The sequence below is a fragment of the Carettochelys insculpta genome, chromosome 25 (assembly GCF_033958435.1).
Source record: "Carettochelys insculpta isolate YL-2023 chromosome 25, ASM3395843v1, whole genome shotgun sequence".
In the NCBI taxonomy this organism is placed as follows: domain Eukaryota; kingdom Metazoa; phylum Chordata; order Testudines; family Carettochelyidae; genus Carettochelys; species Carettochelys insculpta.
In genome coordinates, this window is record NC_134161.1 from 6,605,840 (window position 1) to 6,627,909 (window position 22,070).

Here is a 22,070-nt window from a genome sequence, read left to right on the forward strand (position 1 = left end):
GGCATTGAGTGCACGCACCACCTGTGGAGAGGGAACATGGGTGCCTGTGAGGGTTTGCAGAGTGTGACCCCCTCACCCGGGCCCCCCTCCCCAGGGGGTTCAGACCCAGGCCTCCTTACCTCCATCAGGACAGCCCCGACTGTGGCCTTTCCCACTCCAAACTGCTGGCCCACGGAGCGGTAGCTGTCTGGAGTGGCCAGCTTCCAGACAGCTATTGCGACCCTCTTCTCGACGGGGAGGGTGTGCCGCATCCGGGTGTCGTGGTGCCTGAGTGCGGGGGTGAGCCACTGGCAGAGCTCCATGAAGGTCTGCCGGCTCATGTGGAAGTTCCACAGCCACTGGTCATCGTTCCATTCCCCCATAACCAGGTGCTCCCACCACTTGGTGCTGGAGGGGTAGCTCCGGAGTCGGCGGGGCACCCGGCGGAGGGGTAGCAGGAGGCCCCAATGGTCTGAGGCGTCTCCTGGTGCCCCTGGGCAGGGCTCCCATTCCAGAAGCTGCTGGGTGCCTGCTTCATGGGATGCTGCTGCTGGACGTCCATGTGTGCGGGCTCGAGGTCTGCGAGACTTGTATCACCAACGCAGGGCTGCTCGTGCAGTGCAGGCCGGGTGTGTCTGAGAGGGGCCCTTTAAGAGAGAGGCTTGCAGTTGCCCCGGAAGGGCTAGTCTGCTCTGTGACCCCGTCCATGGGCTTTCTTGGCCCCTTATTTCGAAAGTGGGGGCTTGTGTGCGTAGACGCCACACATTTCCTTCCGGGGCGGTTCCTTTCAACACTCCCTGGCGCTACTTCGACGTTGAACATCGACATCACCAGCCCTGGAGGACATGTAGACGATAATCGTCGAAGTAGCCTATTTCGATGTTCTTACTTCGAAATAGGCTACTTCGACGTAGTGTCCTAGTGTAGACATAGCCTACATGTTTGATGCTTTTCTGAAGACCCAGCTCCTGGATAAAAGTGGTTTCCTGAGAATCCCAATTTCTTTTTAAAAAGAGTAATTTCTAGCTCCGTGTTGGCAGAGAAAAGCCCAAACATAAGAACCAATTTTGAATTCAAAAGGCCCAGAAACCAGAAGGCAAATCAAATTGTCACAGTTTAAACATTGCATTATTTTTTGAGAGCTCTCTGATGAATTTTGGGCGTTGGCATCACCCCCTCTGTTTCTTGATATTTGTTGTAGCCGTATGTAGCTATGTGCATTCCACGCATGTGTCTCCATATGTACCATGTGCATATTATGTGTGTAACATGCATGTATTGGGATGTATGCACAATGTCAACATTTGCGTATCTGTGTGAAGTGTGTGTCAACTGTGTGTATGTTTGAGATTAGATTTTATATGCACATTTATTTTGTTTGTGTGCCCCCATATAACAAAAGAATCACTGCAGCTTGGTGACAGGCAGGCCCCCCGCTTCCCTCATGTTGAGATCAAATGGTGACACTTTCATAGGCAATGCAGGAAGAGGGGAGTGTGAAGAGCATTGCAGGTGTTGCAATATTTTCAGTTTCTCATTCACATCAGCCCTTGAATTCTGGTACGTCCCAGGAGCTGTAGCATTCCTGACCTGAGCTTTCTCTCTGCACCATCAGCTTCTAGGGAGCAAAGGAGTTGTGGTGTTGTAGGAGTTGCTGAAGGGTAGAAAAGATACGGTTGCCAACCCTCCAGGACTGAACCAGAATCTCCAAGAATTAAAGATTAATCTTCAGTAAAACGGCTGTGTAACAAAACCTCCAGGATTACATTCAGCCAAAATTGGCAACCCTAAGCAGAGTGTTGTGACAGCCCTACGATCGTAGGCCTGTGCTGGCTAAGGGTTCATGGGCACAGTGGGGTCAAGGATGAGTTTATATTGGGGTCAGAGACCCATCCAGTGGGTATTGGGTGCTGGCGGGGGGTGGGAACTGGTGCAGCTGAAGTGGCGGGAGACAGGTGATTTACTCTCCACTTGACAGGAGCTGGCCAAGGGGCAGAGGCCAAGGGGCAGAGGGCGGCTGCTCAGGGCTCACTGACAGCTCCTGGCCTGCATCTGGGGCACGCTGCATTCGGGTCAGCAGGTCACAATCAGGCCGCAGGGGGTCGGAGTTCAAAGGTGAAGCGGGCAGCGGCCGGGCTCGCGACTGCTTTGTGGCCCGTGCCGAGGTCAAAGGGCAAAACAGTTTTAAAAAAAACCCTTTTCCAGGGTATGAAAACCGCCTCCATCAATTATATCCGTTTCCGGTGCCAAACTCGAGCACTGCCGCGTAGAGAGGCCGCCGGAACCTTGGTGTCCCGGCCTGTCGGGAGCGGGGGAGGACGTTTCCGGCCGAGTCCTTCCTGTTGGACGGCCCGTGTGCCCACCCTTGGCTGGGATTGGCTGGCGGGCGGCGAGGAGGTGCTGCCATTGGCTGGGAGCGCGGCCGGCCCGGTTGCTCCTCCGCGTCCCGGCGAGCCCAGAGCAGGGAAGCCGCCTGTAACCAGGTGCTGGTCCTGTCCCTTCCCCTCCCTGCGACCAGACTAGGCCGCACCGGTCCTTCGGCTCTGGCACCGCCGTCCCCCGATCTTTCTCTGCTGGGGCCGGAGCCCCCGTAGTCCGATCCGGCCTGTGCCCCGCCCCGCCCCCCCGCCGGTGTCCGCGCAGCGGGGGGCTGGTGGGGGTCCCCTGGTTCGGCCTCGCGGCTTGCCAGGGACTCCCGCCTGCACCTGATTCCGGGTGCGGCTGGTCCCCCGCGCCGCCCGCGCCTACCACCCCCCGGGGCTTGGGTTGTGGCTGCCACAAGACAACGCTGTGTTGTGGTTGATTTCGCCTCGGATCGTTCTACCCGCAGTGCAGTGCTGTGAGCCTGACCTGCGCTGCAGGGCTGGCTGGTTTGCGGTGGGGAGCCCCACGGCTTTGTAGGGGGCCGCTTTTTGTTGCTGGGTTTGTTCTTTTTTTTTGTTTGTTTGTTTTTGCCTGGGTGACTGCATGGCCTGTCAAAAATTGTGTGTCTCCGTAACGTCTTCTCTCCATGCCCAAGGCTCAGACCATGCCTCCTGGAAAGGCCGGCAATAAGGAAAAGTTGGTGCTGCAGTGCGAGTGGGCAATGTGCACTTATGTGGCCTCGAAGATGGAGGAGTTTTGCGATCATGTGTCGGAGCATTTGCAGCTGCATCTTCGCGGGGAGCGTAGGGATGATGTGGGCCCTCTTGGTAAGGGACGCTGAGCGCAATTAAAAAGCCTAACTAAACTTGGGTTCTTGGGTTGGAAGAGCCAGCAGCTGGGCCATGGAGTAAGCTCCCACCATTGCTCTGAACCACCCCTGGCCAATGTGGAGAAATTTCAGTAGTGAATTGTCCAGTGAAGGCTTTGTTCTGCCTTACCTGACACAGCAATTCTTCAGTGCCTGTAGAATTAAAAGAGCAATCAAACGCTTTAGTTTAAATCCTCTTCATTCAATGGCTTAAGTTAAAACTGCAGTATTTATGCAGGCCTGGTCATTGAAATGCGTAGCAGTGCAAAATGGGAGCAAATGAAACTTTGATATATATATTTATTAACAAGGGAGGGGGAAGGCACTGTCTAGCATTCTGAGCACAGGACTGGGATCTGTGAATTCTTGGGCTATTAACAGAATTAAGAAGATTTGTATTTTGTAAAGAGTTGATGTTTATATTGGTTGTCTTGAATATGAGGTCTCAGCTGCCTTTGTATTGGGTTGTAGGCCTGAGGTTCAGCCTTTTATAAGAGAGCCAAGTGCTCAGTGAGTTGGACGGTGAGTTTTCCTCTCCTTATGAGTCCCATCAGTTGCAAATATGGAAGAAAGCGTGGCTAGATACAAGCTTATCTATCTGTGAAAAAAGGTTGTGTCTTCTCTACTTAAAAAGGACTTTAACAGGGAGCAAATTACTGCCAAATGTGTAGAAAATGTGTGTGTCCTTTGTTTGTGTTGCAGAAGAATACACTTGTCTGTGGCAGGAATGTGGCTTTTGCTCCTCAGAGAGCTCAGCAGATCTGGTCCGCCATGTTTACTTCCACTGTTACCACACAAAACTGAAGCAGTGGGGACTGCAGGCCTTGCAGAGCCAGTCAGATGTAAGCCACTGTCAGCTGGACTTCCAGAGCCGCAACATCATCCCTGAGATCCAGGAAAACTTCTTGTGTCTGTGGGAGTACTGTGAGGTGAGATCAGCAGGATGGGGGATCAGTCTTCACAAATCCTGTCTGTGGGTGTGCAGTCAGTTGGGGACTGGGAGATTGGCTGATCAATCAGGAGCAAGCCTTGAGAACTCAGCCTAGTTCAAACTGTGGCACAGACAAGGCCTGATGTGGTCCAAGCTAGCAAAATCTTACTTCTAGGGTAGAGAGATGCTTTCAGCATTACGAGCGCTGAAAACATTTTGGTTGCCCTGATTGTGCTTTTCTTTGTTTGCTCTGAGGTTTCTCAAAGCTGAGCTATACTGGACCTGTTAGTATGCATGTGCTGACTCATAGTCTTAGGTCTTTGTCTCTTTCGTCTCCCCTTCACCCCCCAACAGAGATCTTTTGATAACCCTGAATGGTTCTACCGGCATGTGGAGGATCATAGTTTCTGTTCAGAGTACAAGGCAGCTGGGAAAGAGAACCATGTGGTCTTTTGTGGCTGGAAAGGTATTTGATTTTATTTATAGTACTGTGGAGTTTAGGAACCCCAGTCATGGATCAAGGCCCCTTTGTGTTTGGCTCTTCACAAACTGAACAGAATTCAGCATGCGTGAGAACTTGAGGGCTCTTCTGAGGGGACCCAGGGGGGCTTTGCACTTCTGCAGCTCCTTCCCACTGCAGCTGTGTCAGGACTCTTTAAACCCTCATGAGCTGGGCCTTGCCTCACCTGTTTCCTCACTGGAAGGCTACGTAAACCAAACTTCAGAGGCAACTTGCTGTGGGGGGGTGGGGGCCACAGTGTGTCAGAGGAAGTGTGAGGAATATAACTTAGGATTCTTGCTTCTTAGTCCGTAGCTCTTTTAGAATGCAGTCTTTCCTTTCCAAGAGATCGGTGGTCCTTGGGGTGTAAAGTTGTCCAAGAACTTCCCAACACTGGTCAGAGAACTGACAGGAAACTACCCAGTGACTCCAGCTGAGGAATTTAATAGATGGTATCAGGGCCTCTGATCTTCCCCTTATCACTGCACAGAACAGCAAGGGGAAGTGCTGGTTTTACTTTAAAAATAACTGCCGTCTTTCATGTTGAGGTGATCATCTTAGCTGCTCATGTGTCCTGTGGAATGACAGATTGACACTGCATGTAGGCCTGTATCCAGTTGTTTACACTGTTGCAGCATGCCTGGCCTAGCTCTTCTCAGGGGGCAGCATTCACCTTTTACACGGCCGAACAGCGTGGGCTGGGAATGTTGCATGGAAGCCCCTTTCCTTTGCCAGGGCTGCTGACAGGTTCTTGGAGCTGTCCGGCCCTTTGCCAAGGAGCTAATGTGTCTGCTTCTTACGTTCAGAGTGCGATTGCACCTTCAAAGGGCGCTGTAAGCTGCGGGAACACCTGCGCAGCCACACGCAGGAGAAGGTAGTGGCTTGTCCTACATGCGGCGGGATGTTCTCCAACAACACCAAGTTCTTTGACCACATCCGCCGGCAGACCGCCCTGGATCGTAAGTGCCCGTGTGGGGGCGGGACCGTGACTGATCTATCCTGTTGGTGTAGCTGGATCATTTGATGTTTCAGCGCTTCTAGGGGCAAAGCATGAGCAGGGTGCGACCACTATGAAGGTTGGCCCTGACTGGCTCTCGGGCTCATCAGAGAGGCCATTGGCCACATCCTGCAGTGGGGTGGCAGCCCCGGGGAGGTTTGGTGTGCTATACCCAGTGCTGTTCCTGCTCTGTGGATGTGGGACTCAAGTCTCGGGCTGGTAATCAGGCACTTGTGCCAATGCTAAATCCATATAGAACCCCCTTGAGCTCCTTCGTGCATACTGGGGGCATGAGTCAGTACTGTGCTGTGCATTCTCCACTTCGGGCTGTGCCTGTAATTAAAAACGAGAGGAGTTGCTGGTCTCCCCTCAGCTCGCTGCTGGCGCCCTGTGTACATTCCCAGCTCCCCCTGTATGTCCCAGCTCCCGTGTCTCGTTCCTGGTTAGAGTTGTTCTGTGATCACCTTGGAGGCAGTTGAGTTGCTGCTAGGGTTGTTTCTTGAGTCCATTGAGTGCATTGGTAGCACTGGGCAGACTGTGTTCACTGGAAGGCAGGTCTAGCCAGGTGTTGGGGACAGTGGCTGTGAGTGAGGAGAAAGGGCTCCTGGCTCTGACAGAACTAACTCTCTTCCCCACTTCCCACGTGTTGCTCTCTGTGCTGCATCCTCCCTGCTTCACTTTCTGTCCTTTTTCCCTCCTTCCCCCTCCTGCGCTCCCCTTCTTCCCCAATGTTACAGAGCAGAGGTTTCAGTGCTCCCACTGCTCCAAGAGGTTTGCCACCGAGAGGCTGCTGCGTGATCACATGAGGAACCATGGTGAGTAAAGGCCCTTCTCTCTCTTGCAGCCGTCGCTCTGGCAAGTGCGTTTCCTCTCCCTGCTCCGTGGTGACGGGCTCCCCTCTCGTTTCTCTCGAGCAGTAAACCACTACAAGTGCCCCTTGTGTGACATGACCTGCCCGCTGCCCTCCTCCTTGCGCAACCACATCCGCTTCCGGCACAGCGAGGAGCGGCCCTTCAAGTGCGATTACTGTGACTACAGGTGGGACCCCTGTGATTGCGCATCCCTCTGGGTAGAATGAGTCTGGAGTTCTGTGGGGAGGGCTGGGCTGTCAGGGGCTGGGAGTGGGAGAGCAACACTGAAGGGCTGGGAAGGAGGATAGGATGGGTGTCTCACGCGTGTTTGCCTTCATTCGCACCACCTTGCCTTCCAGCTGTAAAAATCTGATTGACTTGAGGAAGCACCTGGACACACACAGCAAAGAGCCGGCCTATCGCTGCGAGTTCGAGGGCTGCAGCTTCACCGCACGCTCCCTCTGCTCCATCAAACTGCACTACAGGAAAGTCCATGAGGTGAGGAGGGAGCCAGGGGATCTGCTGCTGATCTCCCTGTTTATATTGCAGTAATGTTGAGAAGCCCTGAGCAAGGTCGCTGCCCAATGTGCTTGATGCTGCACATATCAAAAGTAAGAGATGAGCTCAACACTGAAGAGCCTGCAAGCTAAATAAAGAGCGAGAGGAAGGAAGTAGTCTCCTCTCTGCTAGACAGATGGGGGAGCGAGGCACAGCAAGAGCAAGTGACTTGTCCTAGATCATACCTTGAGTCTCGCATTGTGGCAATTCAACCCATATCTCTTGACTTCCACCAGGCCATTCTTCCTTCCAGCCCTCCGGGTGACTATAAAGCCCTAACACGTCTCGGCTTCATTTCCCTGCCATAGATTATGCTCCTGCTTTGTATGCATCGGCTCTGGAGGAAGTGACTCTTCTGGCCTTTGCCTCCACCTGCGTCAGTGTTAATGCCTACTGGGGTTCTGATTCTCGGAGGAACACCACAAGTTACCTGGGGAGGGTGGGATTTGCACGACTTTTCTCCTGACTGTGTAATCTCTTTTGAGTTCTGTTCCCTGACTCAGAACCAGGGAGTTATTCCCCCTCCAATGTAGGGCCAAGAGCAGGCAGTACTTAAGGGTCGGCTGTTGAGCAAAGGTGACTGAATGGCAGGGGAGCCCTGGCAAGCAGGCAACAGGTCCTGCATTGAAAATGCAGAGAACGCTAACCAGAACTGGGCATACAAACGGTATGTTAACACGTGCGCCTCGCATCTCGTCTGCCTTTTCCTGCAGCACAAGTTGAGGCAGGAGGCTGGAAATGTGGCGGGCTCAGAGCAGGAGGGGCCTAGAGGTTGAGGAGTCAGGGCAGGCGGCTGCGGTGTGTGTAGGGCTCAGTGCAGGGGGGACAAGGGCACCATGTTAGGGGGGCAGGGGATGCTGTCGCTGCTGCTTTTCCGTCTCCCTTGACTATTGGGGAGCGAGGTCAAATTGCACAGCTTGCATTAATTCTTCCTCCTCTGCCCTTCTACTTGGCAGCTAGGAGTGAGAGGAATGTATGCAGGCTGTGCATTTTGACCTCGCTCTCTGATGGGGGAAGAAGAGTAGCAGCATCCCAGGTACGCATGGCTGCAGCCCTCCCTAAAAGGTGCCAGGAGGGAGGAGGGCTGGGGCATTCCCGGGCTGGCTGGGGGTACATATCCAGCAAGCCCCTCTAACCTGCTTGGCTGCCTGCTGTTTTGCATGGCAGCCTGCAAGAAGCCCCAGGAGCTGGGCTGGGAGAGCATTGTGTCTGCCCTCCAGCTCAGCACCCCAGCTGGCCAGGTCCTTCTTGCCAGAGTGCTTAGGTGACAGGATTCACTCCATGCTATGCACAGAAAATGCCAAGCCCCTCCAGAGTGTTACAAGTCCCCTGCTCCTTTGCTTGCCACTGTGGTGCTCGCTTTAAGATGTGTGGGACGTTTGCCCCTGGCGGAAAGCCTGGCTTCCAGCTTGGGTTTGAATCACAAGACGCTGACGCCCTCCCTTTCTCCCTGCTCCCTCCCCAGGGTGACTCGGAGCCCCGGTACAAGTGCCACATCTGTGACAAGTGTTTCACGCGGGGGAACAACCTCACCGTGCACCTGAGGAAGAAACACCAGTTCAAATGGCCCTCAGGCCATCCTCGCTTCAGGTGCTGGACCTGTGGTCCTTCCCGTTTGCAATGCTCGGTTCCTCTCCCAAGCTGCAGGAGGTGCTTAGGGACCGACTCACTGGGAACAGTCACCTGGGGAGATCTGTGTTGCTCTTGGGTTCTCTGATATGCTGGTGATTAGGGCCATAGCAGTGCCAGGATAGCAGCCTCCAGAGACAGATTGGAGAAAGTGTCCATGCAGTCAAAGCCCTATCACGTTCTGAGGATGCCGCATACGGTTCAGTCTGCCCCAGGTGGTCCAGGGTGAGGAAGCAAAGGAGGGCTCTCACATTTGCCCACGGGAGCTGGTCAGGGCGAAGAAACCAAACCTGGCCTGAGTGGACGTTAAACCCTCCATTCGGCATGTGGCTGCCAAAGGATAAGCTGAGTGTGAAGGGGTGACAGTTCCCTGAAAACGCCAACCCCACTGTCCTGCTTCTTCACACCCTGTGCACTGGGGTGTCTGCCCATAGGAATATCAGTGCTGCAAAATAACCTCCTAGGGTAGCAGCTGTCAGTACCAGCCCATCGCCTGCTGTTGGGTGTGCTAGCACATGGGGCAGCACTGCAAGCGCTCAGTCCCTCAGTAACTGCACTAGGCGTGTCTCTTCTGCAGCCCCGTTCTAACCCTTGGCACCCCTCCCTCTCTCTGGCCTGCCCAGGTACAAGGAACACGAGGATGGCTACATGCGGCTGCAGCTAGTGCGCTACGAAAGCGTGGAGCTGACGGAGCAGCTGCTGAAGGACCGGGAGAAGCAAGGTGAGTTGCTGGATGGCACGACAGAGTGCGTAGTGCTGACGGAGGGTGAGGGCAGCTTGCAGGGGATCATCCTCGAGCCACCGGCAGAGGCCTCCCTGGAGGAGGCCAATGATGTGGAAACAGAGGTGGCTGTGCTGTCACCGCCGGCTTGTGCTGCTGCCAACTCTGACCCAGCTCTGCAAAGCTGCTTCCCGAGAGCTGGGGCGTTGCCAGACCAAGAGTCCAGCGTCCCGCTCGGCCCCATTATCCGCGTGGTGAACAGGACCAACGAGAATGGGGAGAACGAGACGGTGTACTACGTCGTGGCCAACGCCCCTTCGGAGGAGCAGGCGGTGGTGCTTGGCAGGCTGGCTGTGGAGCCCGAGGAGAACGTTGTGGATCGCCTGCAGAAGACAGCCGAGGAGCTGGGGATACAGATCATGTGAGATGTGGGTGCTGTCTGCCTGCGTTCTACGTTCAGGAAACGCAGGTGTCTCACCTCCTCGGGAGGGCAGAGATGGAACCGTGAGCACTGCCGGCATCTCTCCATGTCTGTGATCGAAACTCCTTGATTATAGACCCAGTGGAACTGGGGCTGCCTGCAGGAAAGTTGTGAGCATGTCCCCACCAACCCTCAGCTGTCTCCCTTTGCCCCCTACTCTCCTGTCACTGACGCACAACTGCACTGTGCTGGGTGACCTGATAGAAGGAATGAACAAACCAGCTGCTGGGGGAAACTCTGCTTCGTGCATGGTGGGGGAAGGGGGATCCATCTCCCTTCCACCAGCCTGGCAGGGGAAGGTGGCCATGCATGCTCGAAGCAGCCTTGGATATCCTCCCAGCAGGAACTGGAAGGAAGATGAGGTCTGCCAGCACAAACACCATGTAACCTCAGCACCCTCCATCCCATGAGCAAGATTTGGGCTGTGTCCCTCCAACACATCTCCCAAAGTCCCTGGCCCAAGGGTCAGAGTCGTGCTGCTAGGAGGGTCAGTCCCTGTCCTTGCTGAGAGCCCTGTGCCCAGGTGGAATCTCCACTCCTTTGGAGCTGCAGGTGGATTCACTTGCCTCCTGAGATCCTGTTTGGCCTTAACTGGGCTCATTCTGTCCTGCGTCTCGATACCCTTGGGTGGACAAGACACCCTGACCCTGTCTCAGACACGGGGAAGCTGTCCCTATTCTACCTCGCTCACAGGTCCCTCGTCAGTATTTGCATTGATGCTGTCTGATCACCTCATGGTTCGGAGCAGGGGGCAGCCTCAGGGGCCATTTCTCCCTTTGCAGGTCGCTGCTCCCCCACGTGCTGGGGAGGACCTCTGTGCTGCCTTTGTTCTCCCCTCGGGTTCTTGCTCAGGGCTTTCCCCACATTGGGGTCGGGGCTCCTGGCTGTGCAAAGTGAGTGCTTTTCTAATAAAATAAAAGTCCTGTGTGCCAGGCCAATTGGTAATTGTGTGGCGTCTGCCGGGACAGTGTCACGCAAGCGCCCCATTGCCCAAGTGCAGGGATGAGACGGAGGTCTGTCATGTCTGGGAGACAGTGAAACTGGAGCTCTTACTTCATCTCTGGGGATGGACAGAGCCACCCTGGTGCAGCTGGAACCCCCCGGCTGAGCATGGGAGTTATTGCGTTTGCTTTGTGCCTCCTCAAGCTTTCCACACATATGCACTCATATCCTCCTTCCCAGCAAATGGGCCACTTACCCAGAAACCTTTAAGGGCAAGTTCTGTGGCTACGACGAAAGCAGATCTCTACCATGGGACCCAGCCATGCTAGTCGGCCTCCTTCATGGGATCCCGAGGGGCCTCCATTCCAAAGGTCTCTTTGTAGACCTGGCAGCCAAGGCTGCAGCCAAGGCTGCAGTTCTCCCGCTGTCCAAATCCTTGTAAGGTGTATTGCAGTGCTCCCCTCAGTCCAGTGTTGCCCAGCCGTGCTTGTTAGGTCTGTCTTCTGGCTAATGTCCAGCTGGGGGTAATTATGGGCCCACCAGCCTCTAATTCTCCTTGCCGTTTCAGACAGGTTGTTGCCTTCCCCTCCTGAACCATTGTATTTTGATGGTGTGGGGAGTCCAACTGTGCTGTGTTTCCTCCCCTATTGGGTTCATCTCGGGTGGCTAAAGTGAGGCCCATTCAGAAAGTGCTGTCTCTGAGTGTGCGGCGCTAACCAAATACCGGTTGTTAATATCCTGTTGGAGACAGCGTTGAGCAAGTCCATTGCAGATTGCTCGTGTTGTGCTTGGGCTTGGCGCTGGTCGCTTGACTCAGCTCCCCGCACCCGACTGGGATGTGGCGGGATCATGTCTCTAAAGTACAGGTGAGTAGGAAGCCCTGTACCGTCCTCGGAAGGAATCTGATGATAGCTGCCATGGCAGTGGTGTGCTCTTGGTAATCCTGGAATAGCCTCTGTTCCAAGCTGAGCCCCAGAACAGGGGCACGGCCTGACCTCCTAGGACAGCTGTAATCACCTTAACCAGCGTATGACAGCTCTCATCTTACTAGGGTGCTGCCACCTGCTCCTGAGGTTGCAAAGTCGGCCTCTGCTAGCTGCACCTGGGCCCTGGAAGGTTTCAGTTGGTGCTGAAACCTGCCTGGCAGGCTGAAAAGGAGCCCAGAGCCAAGAGCCTAGGTCCCTGGCTCTGGGACAGCCCGTGTGGGTTGCTGCTGTGAAGCTGGAGCTCCTGTCAAGGTCATTCTGGTTTGCCGAGGATTTTGAAAGTTTCAAAATCTCGGACTCCTCCAGGAAGCAGAATTACTTTCTTCTCAGTGGCCTTCCCACGCGAGGGCACTGTCAGGGCAAGTATCAGCACCACTTCAGGAAACCAGGGCAAACCCCTGTGTGGGAACCTCCTCTTATAGTTGAAGGGCAATGTTTTGGTTTTGCTTAAGCCCGCCCTGAGCCACCTTCAGCCAAAATCCTGGTGGAATCTTGGTTTTTAAACCCTAATGTGTCCCTGTGGCTCTCGGTGCTGGCTTGACTAAGGGGGTTTAAAATCACAAGTTGACTCGGTGTAACTCTGCCCCTGTGCTTCGGGCCAGGCTGAGGCAGGGTTTGGATGGGAGACCTCTAGGAAATTGATGTGATGTAGCAAGTGCCCCACCAAGAGGCTCCCTTGCACATGTGCACTTTAAAACATCCCCTGGTGCCACAATCAAATGCCAGTTCAGGCCACTCCACAGATTATGCTAGATACCGATTTTTTTTTTTTTTTTTGTCTTCACTGTCTGTTCTAAAGCCAGCCAGGTGATGCAGTGCCCTGCTGGCATGCTTGCTGGGGGACTGTCCAAGCAGCTCTTCCGTTTGCTGCCACTAGGGATTTGCCCGTGGCAATAATGGAGCCACGATTCTTGCTGGCCCTTGGGAGAGCACCGATTTGAGGGACCCTGAAGGGAGCCCAGTACAGTGGGTGTACAGAAGCCAGGTATCTTGCAGGGAAACCATTGCTGTGTGTGGGCTCAGTGGCCCATCCATGGGATTGTGGCCTCAGCAGCAGTGTTTGCTGCAAGCTGAGCAGTTGGGCAGTCACCCAGCTGATTAGCAGAGCGCCCACAGCCAGCACCTAATGTGTCTATTGGTGGTGCACCTCTGCACATGCCTTGGGGCACATAACAAAATTTATTCTGCACCTGAGGGGGAACTCTGCTTAGCAGCCACTGTGGGAGTGGTGGCCATTGCCTTTCCCCTCCTTTGCGAGCGTACTTTGGCAGAGCAAATGCCACTGGAGCTTCAGGTAGTTTCAGTGAAGAAGTCACATCATCTTGAACCCCCAGCCAGCTGCTTGCTTTCTAATTACAAATCTAGTCAGAGCCTAATTCACAGACATGTCCTGAAAGGAGGAAGGGGTGAAGGGCAGCACCACATGGGGTGCTTTTTATTCAGAGTGCAGAAGCTCTAACTGGCAACTCATTCTTCAGATACTAAGGGTACATCCGCCTTGCGGAGATCACACCAGCATAGCCCTGTGATGTAGACACTACTCATGGCACTGAAAGGCTTTTGCTGGTGTAGGTCCGTCCCTTCCCAGAACAGCTAGCTATATTAGCTGCTCCGTTCTTCCATCAACAAACCTCTGTCTCCTTTTGAGTGTAGAATAGGGGGGAGTAGGACAGAATGGGTGTCTGTTGGCCAAATCATTCCCAGGCACAGGTGGGTGGGGAAAACCCCTGAGGAAGCAGTTCAGATAGTTATGATCAAATATCCTCTTGTGGTTTGGGGGCCTGTGTCAAATGGGTGTCTCAGTCCAGTTCCCCAGAGACAGAGATCCACATTATGTGCTCACCGCTCCACTGCTGGCACTTCCCTGCCCCCACAGAAGGGCGTGAATGGGCCCTGGGGAGGAGTCAGCAGGCAGATGGCTGTGGGTTTAAGGTAATGTGATTGCCGTGCTGTAACGATCAGGGCGGGAAGATTTCTGAGCCGCAGAGCTGGCTCTCGCTCCCCTGAGCGCTCCCACGGCTCACTGTGTCTTGCGGCTGTGGAGAGGGGAAGAGGGCATCTGTAGAAGTGTAGCTGTCCCATCCAGGCTGAGAGGGCGCAGAGCTCAAAGGCTAGTTCCCGCCAGTCAGCTGGTTGAGTCCCATTTTGTGTGCTTGGTGTAACCTGGTTCTGACCAGTTGTGTTGAGGGTGCCTTCACAGCCAGAGCACTCCAGGCAACGGGGCCTTACCGGCACCTGGTAGTTCCAAATCTGTCCCCAGAGCTGCCCTGAACTGGGCTGTCTCCACTGCTTTCTGCAGCACTGGTCAGGTCAAAGAACCTGGAGCTCTGCAGGCGGGTATATGGCCAGTGCCCCTGCCATCCCTGGCATGGACTGGTAGAACCTGAGGTCAGGAAATAGGGCCCAGTCTGAAAGTTGATTGGTGCTCCTCTGTGGGAGTCCGGCCTTGGAGGCCTTTAATTGCTGCAGCCACAGCAGAGGCTGTCGATGGTAATCGCTTTGCCAGAGGATTATCTGCAGGGGAGAGAGAAGGGGGATTAAATGGAAGCCTCTTCCTCCAGTCTCCTTCACCTTCCTCTCCCCTGCCAGCTACCAGACCCTGAAGGTGCCTCTGTCCTGAGTACATGGAAGGGACGTTCACCTGTATGGGAAGGCTGAGTTGGGATAGAGTCAGATCCTGGTGGCACCAGCTCAGCCTAGCGAGCATCCCCTGGGCACGGGGGAGCTACAAAAGCAAAGACTTTGTCTTTTGAACACGACAGCGGGAGACGGACTGGAAACTTCAGAGCAACGAAGGAGAGCAGCATGTGGTGAGGTCACGGACTGGGCCTGCAATGGGCACCATGGAGCTGGGACTCCTTGTCTTAGTCGTGCTGGCTGGGTTTGGCTCTGGGGAGGAGGAGGAAGGTAAGTAAGGAGGAAGGAGGCATTGGCTGCTGGGTGTTGGCTCCACACAGTGTGGCGTCCTAGTGTTGGGATCGAGCCAGTTCTGGTCAGTCCTTGAAAGGCAGAGCAGCTTGGCTTCGCTCACAGGGTAGCAGCTCTCCAGTCTGTGCCAAGGCTCCAGGCCAGAGGCGGCACTAGTCCTACTGGAATCCGCCGCGGAAGGGGAGGCTTGCTCCTTGTGCTTTCTCAGACTGGCTCTGCTGGAGCTGCTGGGCCATGGGCTGGCGATGCTCTAAGCACACGCTGTCCTTGTGTGTCAGCCCATGCAGCAGGGGACAGTGGGAGGTCCTGCGTCCCAAAGCTGATGATGGCATTGCCTGAAACGGCACCCACCCCGGTCTTTGCCCATAGCTGGGAACGATCTCCCTGCTGGTTCTTCCATTTCTCCTTGTCGGTTCCCAGCAAAGGGTCAGCTTGGTCAGGCTGAAGGGGGCAGAAGAGCTCCGTGCTTCTTTCTGTTTCACTCCCCCATTGGTGGAAAAGGCACAAGTCGCTTCTCCAAACGGAGTCTGATGTCAGCGTCTCAGTGGCTTGCCTGGGGCTGGGTGAGAGGCTCTGGCACTGATCAGGATCTGCGGGCATGGGCACTCTCAGACCAATACTCCCACCCCTCCCTGCTTCCAGAGCCCTGCAGCATTCTCAGGGTGCCACTTCTTCCATCCCCCCCCATGCAGCCTGGAAATGCAGGTGCCACCTGCACCAAGAGCCCTTGTTGGCAGCACGAGCAAAAATACATTGGGAAAGCCACAGCAGAATCAGTGGGAGCTGCTGCCTGCCCTCCCCCCCCCCCCCCCCTGCCGCAAGGGATGAAGAGGGAGGTGTCAGATCTCGGGGCTTGTATACCGAACACTGGGAAATGCACACAATAAATGCCGTGGGAGCCAGGACTCCTGGGTTCTATCCCCAGCTCTACCAGTGTCTCCTCATGGTCTCAGTTTCTCCCTGCCTCTTTGATGTGCTGGCGCTCCCCAGGGGTCCCTTAGCAGCCGTGACGGGTCACGAGTGCAGAACACTTAGAAAGCGGCCCTTGGGAATTCCTGGGGCTGGCTCTCTGGCCTAGAGTAATGGCTAACGCAGCTGAGTGCAAGGCCCTGTTTGCTCTTCCTGGGGCTGGTGGACCTCACCACTCAGGGGACTGGAGCCTAGCCAGTCATGGAGGCCTGAGCCCCCCTGGTATTCCTCGTGCACTCACTCGAGCCTGGCTAACATGAGTCTGTTGCATGGTGGGGAGGCCCATGCCCACTGCAGACCCCGGGCTGCTGTGGAACTTGGTCCAGCTGGGAAAGAGAGCAAGGGGGAGAACAGAATCATGGGGGTGCTCTGGGCCCTGGGAGAAGAGAGCAGCTCCTGCTCATCTCCCTCTATCCTGACTTCATCTGTCTCCTCCAGGGATGTTGGACACATACTGGTCTGGCACAGCCCCCCTCTGCATTGGGGGCTGCAAAGGCAAACACAAGGAGCTGAAGAGGAGCCAGTGTGGGAACAGCAGCTGCTGCTGGCTGGGATACAAATCCTTCTGTCGAGGTGCAGGGGCCCAGAGGAGAGCAAAGGGGGGACTGAGCTTGGTGGGGGGAGGAGCTGTGCAGGGCCCTCACTGATACCACTCCCATGGAACCTGAGCGCGGGAAACATGCCTGAAATGGTGGGTGGGATGAGGGGAGGGAGACCTTCACATGCTGAAGCTGCTGTCCAAGTCCCCCTGAGGCAGGGGGTTTTTGAGCATGGGAGGGAGGCTGTCTCCGATAGGAGCTGGGGGGAGTCTTTTTACTGTCATGGGGCAAACCCACCCCCATGGCGCCTTCTGGTAGTCAGTGAGGGAATTAGCTCATTCTCCACAGCAGGGCACCTCTCTCCGGCCAGTGTGTCATCCACCACCACATGCCTTTGAACTCTGGTCAGGACCCACATTGCTCCCAGGATCGTCCGGTACTCTTCAGGGCACTGCCCCTGGGCCATTCCATTGCTGTCCCTGGCCCCCTTCATGGGATCTCAGCATCCTCGTTCAGGGCACTCACCTATGTGGGCTCTATCTAGTCCTCAAACCCGGGGCAAGCCACATGGTGCGGCTAACTGTGGTGTAAGTGGGGAAGGGAAGGGACGGGACACAGGCCCACCCTCTATGCTGAGTGCAGCCCAGGGACCTGTCCTGCCCTCCTCTTCTCTCCCCTTCACTGCCTTACTCACTGGGCCACTTCCCCTGTAACCCTTTGCACCTTCTGGGCTTCTGCTGGGGCCTGCAATCTGGCTGCAGCGTTCCCCAAGGTCCCCTTAACTTGGCCAGCACTGCCCTGTCGAAGGTAGTGACTCTTTCAGGGAAGCTGGTCTTGACTCTACCATAGCTGGGACTCAACCACCTTTGCTTTCCTGGAACAGCTCTTATATATAGGGCAGCTCCTGTAAGCTGCCCTCCGATTGGCTCCCCTCAGGAACCTTTCACCCATTGGCTGAGGTGCTGCACAGGCTTCCTCCACCCTGCCTTAAGGCCTTTCTTGCAGTTGTGGGGTACTCATTGGCAAATGGAAATTTGGCTGGAAAACATGAAATTTTTGTGTGTCTCTGGAGCAATTTGCAACTATGGGTTCAACTCCATGAATAGCTTCCAGTGGGGAAAACTCAGGTTTGCTTTTAGCTTGCAATGTTCTGTTTAGAGAGGCGGGTTTCAACGTGGCCTTTGGTTCTCAAATCTGGCCAATTAACAATTTTTAAAAGGGATGAGGTAAAAAGTCACCTAGCGAATTGAAATGAAAAAAAAAACTGTATCAATTTGAAATGATTTTTTTATTCAATGAGATACTTTGAAAAAAATGGATTTGCTGCAGCGCAAATCATTGTGTGCTTTAAAAAAATTGTGTTTTTAGATACACACAGCATAAAAGTCAGTGTTCCGGTCAGTCCCTGAACCCCCAAAATCTAGGCTTCTCTTAGTTCTGTCCTTGAGCCGCAAACAGCAAAAGGCTTAGGCTGCTGAATTTGAGGTTCAATCCTTGCCAGCTATGACATCCAAAGCCCTTTTTACCACCACCAAAAGATATCATTGGCCTGGAGGAATCGGGGAGCATCTGGAGTGCAAGAAGTAATAGGGTGTTTCCCAAGGATCCCCTGGGCAAGAAATTACAGGACCAGGTGGCATCACAAGGTATTGACCAGGTTAATGCAACAGAACTATGTCCACAAGAGACTCCGTGGTGATTGAAGGCACCAGGGTTGGGGGCTGATGCGACTTCTCTGTATCCTTGGCCTCCCAGCATCCGGGAGATGGACCAATGGATCTTCTCTGGGAAATGGAGCATCTATCTACAGCCCCTGGAATCCTAGCAGCTAGTTAGGCCGCAGGTCACGTACCCAGAGAAGTTTACCAGCTCTGGCAGCGTGCATCAAGGCAGTGGCAGGTACAGGGATCCATCACAGGTCCCAGGAGCCACACATGTTGTTGCCCTCTCTTTGGGATCCAGCCCTCTCATGCAGCATGGCTCTGCTCCACCCCCAGAGATCTGGTATGTACCCTGGCTCTGAAATCGCACCAGCAGCACACGCTCTGGCAGGTGACCTGTGCCCATGCCTTGCTGCTCACCAGTGCCCCTTCGGTCCCTGGGGTGGAGGCAATACCTTCTGTCTCCCAGCCCGCCCCACCCACCAGGACCTCTCTTTTCTCAGTGAACTGCGGGCGACCAGAGGCGGACTTCAATTCCGTGGTCTATGGCAACGACTGGTGGGTGGGCTCTGTGGTGCGCTACGGATGCCGGCCCGGCTTCCTACTGGTGGGGGACCCGGCCAGTACTTGCCAGTCCGATGGCCACTGGACACCCAAACCCACCTGCCTCCGTGAGTACCGTGCCTTGCTGAACGGGTGGGCAGTAAAGCAGGTAGGACTGGGAGGAGCTAATGGTCTGCCCCTGAGGTGGCTGCGTCCTGCGGGAAGGAGGGCTCCCATGGCCTTGATTTGCCAGTTTTCCTCGTGGGAGACAGCATAACCTGCAGGTCCGACTGCACTGGAGGAGCTCGGGTCAGACGGCCCTGATGCGTGCTGGGCAGGGGGCTAATGGAGAGAACACCGGCACTCCTTTGCAGTCGGGGCAGGGGGGAGGGAGGGGTATTGCTCTCCTGTCCCAGGCTGGGACTGCACCATCAGCTTTCCCAGGCTCCTTTGGGGCTGTGGCGAGGTCTGGAGAATGTGCTGGGGCTAGCCAGCTTGGGGACCTGTCAGCAAAGGGGCTGCGGGGCTGCTTATTGGAGCCCGGGTTTCCAGGGTGTGCGGAGTCTGGCTAGGTCAGTACCGTCTGCAGCCTGCTGCCTTATCTGCCCTGAGACCAGCCCCACTGCTCTGCTAACCACGCCCCCGCCTCCTGCTGATAGCCCCAAGGCTCTGTTCTCTGTGCCTCCCCCGAGCCCCAGGGTAACAGGGTCGCTCTGTCCCTAACAGGGATATGCCTGCAGGGCCGGATCGAGATTAACGAGAGGGTCATTGACGGTACCTGCTCCTCCACCTGCACCAACAAGGCTCACCTCGGGGCCTTCCTCAACCATGGCTGCATCAAGATCTCCAACTGCCTCACCAAGCAGTGGGGCTGGACACGCTGGTTTGCACGCTGCGACTTCTGCGAGTGTGACTGCTACGTCCCCTGCCGTAAGTGACCCACCCCATCCAGCAGACAGAGGGAGCCGCCTCCCAAACAACCTGCTGGGACTTCCCTGCGGCTCCCACCCTATGGCAACGCAGTAGCTCGGGCGTGTGTGCTGCCCTCGAGCCAGGCTAGGCAGAACATATTGGACCTGCTCTCCCACGCATGTGCGGGCGTGTCTGCCCCCTCGCGGCTACTCTGCAGAGGGTAAAGCCCAAATGCATTGCCGCTGATGGAGAGTCTCCTTTAACTGTTGCAAAACCAACCCTTGTGTTCCTTGCCCCTGCAGGTCCTGTTGCATGGGTGTGGGTTGGCCGCTCTGCTTGCGACCATAGGATTTGTCAAGTTTGTTTCTTCATCTCTTGTCCTAAACTCTAGTGCGCTGCCGGTGCGGGCTGGTGTCAGTTGCCAGGTTCCCACCCAGAGAAGCATGCAGTTCACGGATCCCCCCCGCCACACCCGACCCTGTTATCTAAACAATCTGATCCTCATGTGGAAAGGACTACTGTCGAGCTGTTCCGGGTCTTGTGTAATGCAGAGTGACTCCGCTGTCTGCATTGGGGTTACTCCCTGATTGGCACCAGCTTAGCCAAGAGCTGGGAAATTGGGGTCTTTGTTTGCAGCGGGCGCCCCGATCAGAGCCATAAAGTGAGTTTTGCTCTACTGCTCTCCAGTGGCGCCAGGAGCAGACTTGAGTAGCGTGCCAGTCTGAATGGGGCCTCATGGCACCTCTGACTTGCTATGGGGGCATGTGGGTCAGGATAGTATAACATCAAACAGAGGCCCATTGTCTGAATGTGTTCTCGTTACAGCTTCCTCTGGATAGAGATCTGGGACAGATGGATTCATGGGAAGCTGCTCTGCTGCAAAGGGGAGCTCTGTCCCAGGAGAGGCAGCAGCCAGCCTGACAATCACTGTTCAGTATAATCCCCTACTGTGCCTCTCCCCAACGGGCCAGATTCTTCCACTCACTGTGCCCTGAGCATGGCGCTGGCTAAGTGCTCGTGGAAGTGCTCGGTTGCATCGGTCTCCAAGGCTGGAACCATTTGCCAGCCTGTCTTGTGGTGGTAGACACGGAGGTGCAGCAGCTGCAGAGGATAGACTGCCTGCCCCCAAACTTAACCCACTGCATCCTGCTCTGTTCCTAACAAGCACACGGGGGCATAGATACATCCCTTCATCTCCTGATTGGTACGGGTGAAATTGGAGGAGGAACGGACCAGTGTGCAAAGAACAGACATTGGCGACAAGAACTCAAGGCTGGTATTCCCTTCTCTGTGGCCTTGGGCAAAGGACATTGCGTCTCTCCCTGCCTGACTTTCCCCATAAATGGGGATGAGTAACAGCCACCTCTGGGGGTGGGGGATGCAGGAGGGTTAGCTGTCACCTGCTTTGAATGAGGAGCATCATTATCTCGCTGCTATAGAAGGCTGCAGCCTTCCCACTGCCTCTGGGCAGAGCTGGAGTCTGCACAGGCAGGGTCTGTTGGTAGCGGGTGCAAGAATCAAACCACCTGGCGCTGCTCCTCAGCCCCACCTGCTTGTCTTCCCTGGAGAGTCCCAGTCCTTCTCAGCATGGAGGGGTGTGAGAAGGGAGCAGAGGCCGCCAGCCTCGAGGAGCTTTAGTCAGGGGCAAACTGCAAAAAAGGTGAGCTGTTTTGCAAGTGCTACTTTCTGCAGGGGCAGTGCAGCACCTACAGCAAGAGGGACGAGGGTTTCGACTGGCTTGCTAGGGGTGGTGCCTATCTGCAAAAGCCTTGGTGCGCATTACAAAATTTATTCCACCCTTGCATGGAAAAATTAGAGGGACCCCTGTATGGAAAGCAGCTGAAGGGAATCTCCCTCCCTGCCTGCTTTTCTGGGGGGCAGTGCTGCCGCTAGGCACTCTGAAGCCTCTGTCAAATTCTGTCCCTCGCCTACCACTGGGGAGGGCTTGAGAAACATAGAGGATTTCGTTCTCCTGCCTGCAGCTGGGATAGGCTTGAGGAAGGTGATAACTAAAGGCTGTGTACGGTGAATGCTGCTTATATCCTAGGAGCCTACTCTCTGCCCAAGGGCGCCCTCTCTGTAACCGCCACTCCAATAAATCTGTCTTGCAGCTGAGACCAGGGTGGTGTGTCACTGGTGATGTCAGAGAATGTCCTCACCCTTTGGCTCCCACCCACATGCACCAGCAGCTCCATTAGAGCCCCATCCCTCCTCCCATGCTGGGGCAGAGCAGGTTGGGAACTGGGTTTGGTTCCAGTGAAACAGCCTGTGACAACCATGGTTGTTTTCAACATCTGTCCCCAAAAGGGGCAGGTTTCAATCAAAAAGCGAGCCCTTGCCTGGGGTTTGGCAAGGGCCAGTCCTAAAAATGGGAACAAATGTTGGGATTTGTTTTTGGTCTTGGCCAAAACTTTTGAGGTTCCAAAAAGCAAACGGAGGGTTTGAGCGAACACCTGAAAAATATCATTGGAAACTGCTTCCCTGGGCCATGACAACTTTTAAAAAGTTGGCGCATGTGCAGGGCCAGCCACGGAGTACCCTGAGTTCAGAGTGAGGTGCTCCCCTGGCTGGCCAGCAGCGTGCAGAACCAAATGAGGAGATTGTGTATCCTCTCCCCAGCTGTTGCCTCCTTTCAGCCCGGACAGTCCCCGAGCATTGTGTTCGCAGGGGAGTTAATGTGCGACCTTTAACAGGACCAAGACCAACAGCCAG

At 55.1% G+C, this 22,070-nt stretch overlaps 1 protein-coding gene across 5 annotated transcripts; it reads left to right on the plus strand.

Moving 5' to 3' along the window:
• The first annotated feature begins 2,373 nt into the window (after positions 1 to 2,373).
• Positions 2,374 to 21,467, plus strand: HINFP (histone H4 transcription factor). 5 transcript variants are annotated; one of them, XM_074977008.1, is made up of 14 exons: positions 2,374 to 2,462; positions 2,999 to 3,170; positions 3,914 to 4,140; positions 4,497 to 4,608; positions 5,448 to 5,600; positions 6,376 to 6,453; positions 6,556 to 6,676; positions 6,849 to 6,987; positions 8,513 to 8,637; positions 9,300 to 9,397; positions 14,569 to 14,713; positions 16,142 to 16,276; positions 18,407 to 18,574; positions 19,173 to 19,329. In XM_074977008.1, the coding sequence occupies exons 2-14, from the start codon at positions 3,008 to 3,010 to the stop codon at positions 19,201 to 19,203; spliced, it is 1,695 nt and encodes a 564-aa protein (XP_074833109.1). In that variant the 5' UTR covers positions 2,374 to 2,462; positions 2,999 to 3,007; the 3' UTR covers positions 19,204 to 19,329. The 5 variants fall into 5 exon arrangements, with proteins under 5 accessions (XP_074833109.1, XP_074833108.1, XP_074833111.1 ...); XM_074977007.1 differs by having other exon boundaries at positions 2,450 to 3,170; XM_074977010.1 differs by lacking the exons at positions 14,569 to 14,713; positions 16,142 to 16,276 and adding an exon at positions 20,184 to 21,467 and having other exon boundaries at positions 2,450 to 3,170; positions 19,173 to 19,376.
• The last annotated feature ends 603 nt before the right edge of the window (positions 21,468 to 22,070 follow it).